The sequence below is a fragment of the Hylaeus anthracinus genome, unplaced genomic scaffold (genome assembly GCF_026225885.1).
Source record: "Hylaeus anthracinus isolate JK02 unplaced genomic scaffold, UHH_iyHylAnth1.0_haploid 1, whole genome shotgun sequence".
Classification (NCBI taxonomy): domain Eukaryota; kingdom Metazoa; phylum Arthropoda; class Insecta; order Hymenoptera; family Colletidae; genus Hylaeus; species Hylaeus anthracinus.
In genome coordinates, this window is record NW_026533255.1 from 1695236 (window position 1) to 1702599 (window position 7364).

The window sequence follows — 7364 nt, forward strand, 5'->3', positions numbered from 1 at the left end:
CTTTGCAAGACGTTCGCCGAGGGAAAAATGAATAGAATATCGCAGCGAAATCGTTGAATTATTGATTCCAGCTATTCGGTTATCCCGATTCGCGGCCGGTGCTATTCGTTTTTATTTGCGACGAGGCATTTTCGCGTACGGAGATAGAGCGGACAGTGGGAAGCACATGGGCAACGACCTGAACTTTGCATAAACCCCTCGCTCGATCGCGAGCACGATGTCTCGCTCCCAGTACCATAAGATACAACGACCGTACAGCGCTCGTGTTTCTTGAATTTTTTATACGACAATTGGCGTTGTTTCGAGACTACTGCACGAGGAAATGCACCTCGGACAATACGCGATCGTGTCGCATCAGCCGGTCAATTTCACTTCTGATTGGGTCTTATACCTGAAGCTCCGTTCACAACCGCAATCTCTCGAACGGCTAAAGGCTTGCCAATCGTTCGACAATTGAACCATCTATGTTACTCTTATGCCACGAACCAACTACTTTTTCTATTGTCCTCGTTTCTAATTCTCAAGGCATGAATATTTTAAACTGAAGAAAATCTATTTCATTTCATTTATTGTTGATTTCGTTTCATTTCATTTATTGTTCATTTCGTTTCATTTCATTTATTATTATTAGACTGCGGATCTTTTATAGGAAATTTATAGGAAATTTAATTGTGCAAGACCCTGCAGAATGCAAACAGCATGCAAGAATATAAAAAAGATCGAAAGTAAAGTTCATGTTATAATATTTGCAGAATAAAATAAATTCCTGTTTAGATTCAATTTTTGTTGGCACGTTCGCGGAGATTTTATTTTGCATAAAGATCAATAGTCTAATTATTATATTGGTATTCGATGTGTCGATAGCAATTCGGTAAATAAAATAGAGAAAGGATTGGAAATACAATAAATATACACCGAAGTGTATCCACCACTACTACGGCGACAAGCATATTTTCTTACGAAAACATACAATTCTAAAACTTTTAGAATCTCCTATAGCTTAATAAGGAAAATAATGGCTAATTTAGATACATTAATACAATGCGCACCTACTATGATTTTGTTCTCTTAAAGTATTAGTTGTTTCGAGATAGTCAAGTTAAAAAATATTTAGTTTCGTAAGTTTTCCATAATAAATCCAAGTCCATAATAAATTAAGAATGCCTGCGAAATATATTAAACTAGTCAGTATTCATTAAAAAAAATTCTTCATTATTCTAACAAGTTTTCCAAGGTCCCTCAACAAATTTGGAGTCGTTTTAATTGTAAACCGTTCAACAAAAGTTATAACTAGACTGCGGATCTTTATGCATTTATAGGAAATTTGAACGTGCAAGACCCTGCAGAATGCAAACAATATGCAAGAATATAAAAAAAAAATTTAAAGTAAGTTCATGTTATAATATTTACAGAATAAAATAAAATCCTATCTATGTTCAATTTTTGTAAGCACGTTCGCGAAGATTTTATTTTGCATAAAGATCCGCAGTCAAGTTATAACAGTTTCTATGTATAACAAATTTACATTGCAATATTTGCAATGCATACAGTAACATTTGGTCTTCGATTAAATATTAATAATAATCACGTTTTAAAATAAGTATTCATCGAACACAGAAGTGAATTACAAGTCAATTTAAATCGAAATAGCCTCGTATGATTCATATTTAATTAAATAATAATCAAATGAAGTTTTGTTAAAAACCTCCATTAAATAAATCCACGGAACAACCATCACCACGTAACTTAAAGTGGAGTTTGCAGTTGTGAGGCTAGCTTAATGTTCGATTAGAAATAAACGTGGGTGCAAAACGTCTGGTTTCTTCACGTGTGCCTGGAAACTTCGAGTCAATGCGAAATGCATCATAACAGCTGAATAATGCAGCAGCGACGAGCAAGACACGCGCTAAGACTTCCATATAAATGTATCAAGCGTTCAATTTTCACAGTTAGTGGTCTCTCAGCTAGATGTTGGATGGAATCATTTTCTACTGAGTCGAAAGATCTTTTCCCGAACAATTTGCTTCGCACGAGTACAGGTATGTTTGATCGTGCAGCACAAATTAAAGAGTGAACGCGCTTCTTGGGAAAGTGTTGGATTTTAGAATGGGTTTGAATAAACCTTACTTCAATTTTATGTTAAAAGATATTTATTATTATATTTGGTTTTGAATAATTAAAGTAAAAGTAATACAATAATGAAAATAATAAACTTAATACAAGTTCTCTCATACTGATATCAAACGATACTTATTAGTCTCTCAGATACCACCACACTCACATATTACATTCTGTATAGTACTGCCCTCACCTACTAATAATAATAATACTAAGAATACTATAATACTAATTGTTGGTTTTAGATAAAGCAAGATTTAGCTTAACTCTGCTCACGAGTGGTATCATGACTAAAATCGTATCGTGTAAAGTTCAAAGCGCTATTTGATTCGCAGTTGGTAGAACGCACGTCGCTAATTGTATTCCACTAATCGGAAACCTCACACTTTCCATACATCTGTCACAGTATTGAGACAAGGGCTTGAAGAACGTTTTGACGTTGGGATCGCTTCGTGGATTACTTACGAGGCCGCGTATTTTACGCGCGATAAATTTTGATAAAATTGTAAAGAGATATTAGGTTTGGCAAAAGGTTCGATTTGTGGTGATTGTTGTCTCTCTGCAAATGGAAGGGTTATTAACTTCACGAGGACTTGTACAAACGCGGAAACATGATATTGGAAATAAGGTATCATGGAAAGATAAAATACTGTAGTATCGCACTTTCCATACTCGAGAATAAATCAAGGCATTTGTTTCAAACAATTAAAAAAAAAAAAAATGGTTCAGAAACTTTTTTGTTCTGAAATAATTTTTATTTGATACTTCCATGTCTTCACTATAAGGACGTGAAAGGTCATTTTCATCCGTTGCCTAGTTCAATAGGTATATTTTTTTTTTTTAAATAAAGGTAACACAAAACTTCGAACAGCTGTAAAATCGACAATTTTTAAAATTTTTCATTGAGATACGTTCAAATATCACGAAAGACTACAACATATCCAAATTTCGTCAAAATCTGAGATGTTACTCCAAGAAAGGTTAGTCAAAAGATTGATAAGAAAATCGTTTCATTTAAAATGAAATTTAACCCTTTGCGTTCGGGTGGCGCCTCTAGGGCGACATGTTAAAATAATGTGGAAGACTTTAAATACTTGTTTCTTTTATACAATATAATATAACTTGGTTTATTTTATATAGTGAGTATATGTGGATATACATACAGGGTGTCCCAAAAATGTTGTAACACCTTGAAAGGAGTGGTTCGGGAGGTGATTTGAAACAACTTTTTTCTTAGCGAAAATGTTGTCCGAGGCTTCGTTGAGGAGATATTAACAGAAAACACTGACCAATCAGAGCGCGTGTATACCGTCGGAGCGGCTGCGGTAGCGAAGACTATGTGCTAAGCGGCCGCGCTCGTACGCGAACAAGTGACTCGACGCGTATCGAAGGACATTGGACGCGGCCGCTTAGCTCGTAGCTTTCGCTCCTGCGGCCGCTCCAGCGGTATACGCGTGCTCTGATTGGTCAGTGTTTTCCGTTAATATCTTCTCAACGAAGCCTCGGACAACATTTTCGTTAAGGAAAAAGTTGTTTCAAATCACCTCCCGAACCACCTCTTTCAAGCTGTTACAACATTTTTGGAACACCCTGTATATTTAGCAGCAATAAGTATTTTTACTGTTCTTATGACGAACTGTTTACAGTTTAGTTTGTAACATAAACACATCAGTTTATTGCTTGGTACAAATGAAAAAGCATCAAATTTCCAGTAAATAGGGAAATGGAAGAAAATCTCATCCCGAATAACGTCAATATTTAGTTAATTTAAATTTTGTTACTTTATATAAATAACTAATTTTTGTTGTACTGTGTCTACTCTAGAAATTTCCAAGAATATGTAGAATATCATTGATAATAAAAAATAAGTTAATAAATTACAATTTTACATAGGTTTTTGGAAATTGATCGGTGCACGAATACTTTCTACACCAACTGTATATACTGCAATGGTCAATTTGACAACCATAATAACTATACAAAATCATATTTCAACACTACATATGTAATTTAAAAGCGATTTTGTGAACGTACAATTTCAGTTTCACTCATATCAGAATACAGCTATGTATTTATTAATTGAAATAATAATACATCGAGTCATGAACGTTCGTGGATGTTTCTCTTTGAACTAGAGTTTTTGGTTCCACAGAAATTTATTATAAAAATGGACCGGATTTAATTCTACAGAAAAATGCCTCGAGCGCAAAGGATTAAACCCGTTTTAGAGAATCCTATTTGGTCACCCTTGAACGAGTACGCGTGGGTTATAGAAGGATTGACTCGCACGGCCAAGGAGCTTCGGTGAAAATCGCTTCGACGTTAAAACACTCGCGTTATTTTTGGTCCAGAGGCCTACAGAGAGATATAATCTGTCAACTCGCTCGAGTCTCTCTCCTTCTCGCTTTCTCCTTTACGTTCTTTCATTGATGCTGGCGTCAGAGACTGGCCTGACGTAGTCCTGGACCGGTGCCAAAATTGACCAAGCCTCGTCGGGAATGTACGACTTAGTGGTTTTAACTTCGTTAAATACATACAGTCCACGTTGCTACACTGTCGTTGGAGCTCCGCGGACGGAATCAACAGCGTGTCCCTGCGCTTCTTTCTATTCCCTTCGTTTCGTTCCAACGCTCGTTCCGCATCCAATTTCATCCTTTCTCTGAATTACTATTTCTATGTACACCTTGTTCGTCAAGATTCGCCATACGAAACCTCTTCTTGTTTATTGAAAATATGGGGTACTGTAAGACTTCTTGGATGCAAAGGTTGTAGAAGAAATAGTTTTAATTTTTAAGGGGGTATCCTGAATTAGATGGTTCCTGACGGAAAAAAAAAATTAATTCTATCGAACCTTTTATCCTATTTTCATACATATTTGAGTAGTCTGTACAAATTTTTTCAACAAGAAATATTCAAATTAAGTCGACTGTGATGCACATTTGTAGGGCACCTAACAATTAAAATTTCCTATCGGCGGGAAAGATGCAGATCCTAATTTTGGTTTGACACAAGAAAACCAAAAGAAATTTTCATTTTCATACATTTTTCTTTTATGTGAACTAAGAAAACCCCGCAAAAATGGTGAATGTGAAATTACTGCAAGTTTTTAAAAAAAGAACGAGTTCTTTGGATGAAAAAAATCACTTTAACTTGTTAAAAAAGTTGTTTAAAATTTTGTTTGTATGAATTTTCTTAGTTCACATAGATGAAAAATGTATGAAAATGAAAATTTCTTTTGGTTTTTTTGTGTCAAACCAAAATTACGACCTACATCTTTCCCACCGATAGGTTAAAATAGGATAAAAAGTTCGATAAAATTAATTTCTTTTTCCATTGTAAAAAAATTCACGTAAAACCGCTATTCTTAGACCTCATAATCCAGGATACCCCTTTAATTTAAGCACACAAATTACTTCTATTATTCCCTTTAATATATCTCTATACAAGCTGTCAATAGACTCCGTTTTTTTTTCAACTGTTCGGCTGTCGTTTGTTCGACAGATCTATGTCAAAAAAATTCGCAGAGTTCGATCTCTTTTGCACAGATCGCTAATAAATGGCAACTCATATTTGAATGCCCAAACTCGGCTCTTTCCTCACAAGTACCTATAATGAAAACGTAAAATACTAATTTTATTAAACTTTATTTCTAAATGTCACCAGGAAGCTACGATTGTTACTGTTCGAGGACCTGTTCAAGATTGGGATTGAGAAATGTTTTTAAAGAGAAAAAGGTAGAAAGTACTTCTAGCTGTATGCACTGCGGTTTTCACATATCTGTTCAAGGGGGGAACCTGGTTTAGAACGCTGAAAATAAAGTGGTTTTTAAGAATTTTTTTCAGGAACAAAGATAAAATAGAACTTCGCTAAACTTTAAAGGCGTGTTATTACGTGTTCGAAGAATAAAAAAAAATTTTTGTATTAGGAATTAGTACTTTTTATTCCTGGTATTTACATAATCTTCATAAGCACTTCACCACGAAGAGTAACAGATTGTGTACAATGTAGCATATCCAATTCTTATCTGAAACAAAGTAAATTGATTTTTTCTTCAATGTTATGTAATTTTGTCCTATATGAGCTAAAAAAAGAATGCAAAAGTATAAAATTATGCAAATTATAGGACTTTTAAGAAAAAATTTGATATTCACGACAAAATTTCGACTTATTTGTAGAAAAAAAAGTTACTTAATTTGATTTTTTTTCAAAGTTCTTAGTTCATAGAGGACAATTATTCATTATCTAACTAAAAATCCTTGGGAAAAGTCGATCGGTCAATTAGATTTTTGTCTATCGTGTACACAAACCCCTGAAACATGGTTTCGAGAAAAACGTGTTTGAAGTTTTCGATACAGAAAAGTAATAGTTATTGAAAACTTACTGTAATCAGAGGTTAGTCTGCTATACCAGGCCCATACAGCAAGTCTTCCGGTTCCTCATGAAATTCGTTTTGTTGCATTTGAACCAGTCTGCAAGCTGTTCAAGCCTCCTGCTGCTTGATCTGCGGCACTCCTGCCTCGAGATTCGTTGCGCGTCGTGCGTATCGGCAAAAAATTTGCTTTGTTGTCCTACGTTTATTTGTAGTGCGTTCATTATTCGAAGGATGGACGAGTACCCTTCATTAAAAATGCTGGCAGCAATGAAAGCGGCAATTTCGATAATTTTTAGGCCTGAATTTAAATGTTTCGGTGTTAGGCTGTACTAGACTGTAGAATTGAAACTTTCGTTCGAATTCTGGGTATGGCCACCTAAACATCGAATTAGCAGATCTTCCTTCGAAAGTTCTTCGTAAATAGGTCGTATGTGTTTAGCGACATTTGGGTGAAGTGGGGGTGGATGGTCGAACAATTTTTCTTGACCTGCCGCCTGAGCCTTCCGCCACTCGCACCAACTGTCGGCTCCGATTGGACAATTGTCATGATTTGGATTTTCATTTGTGGAACACAGATGGTGTAATGTTGCCATTATGGCTTTTCTCATATCGGTCACGGAATCTACATTTCGTCTTATCGCTAGTCCATAATATGTGGTTAACTTTTAATTTAAAATGTCTGTTAATTTTCCTTTTCCACCAAGCTTTTCTGTTTTTTTTTTAAATTTCTGAGCCGTGTGCTCATCCGTTTTTCCACGTGTCCTACGCACTCACTTTTTGTTACAGGGTAATCATCGCCATATGGATTGCAATCTAAAATACCTTTGTACGTTTTGAAATCACCGTCTCCAATATAATTCCGATATCTGACTCC

General features: G+C 35.3%; 1 protein-coding gene across 1 annotated transcript; it reads right to left on the reverse strand.

The window, feature by feature from the left end:
- Window positions 1–6511: 6511 nt before the first annotated feature.
- LOC128896460 (uncharacterized) lies at window positions 6512–7098 on the reverse strand. Its single transcript, XM_054159819.1, is given in 2 exon segments — window positions 6512–6612; window positions 6615–7098. Coding segments are annotated over 2 exon segments (585 nt in total).
- Between the last annotated feature and the right edge of the window lie 266 nt (window positions 7099–7364).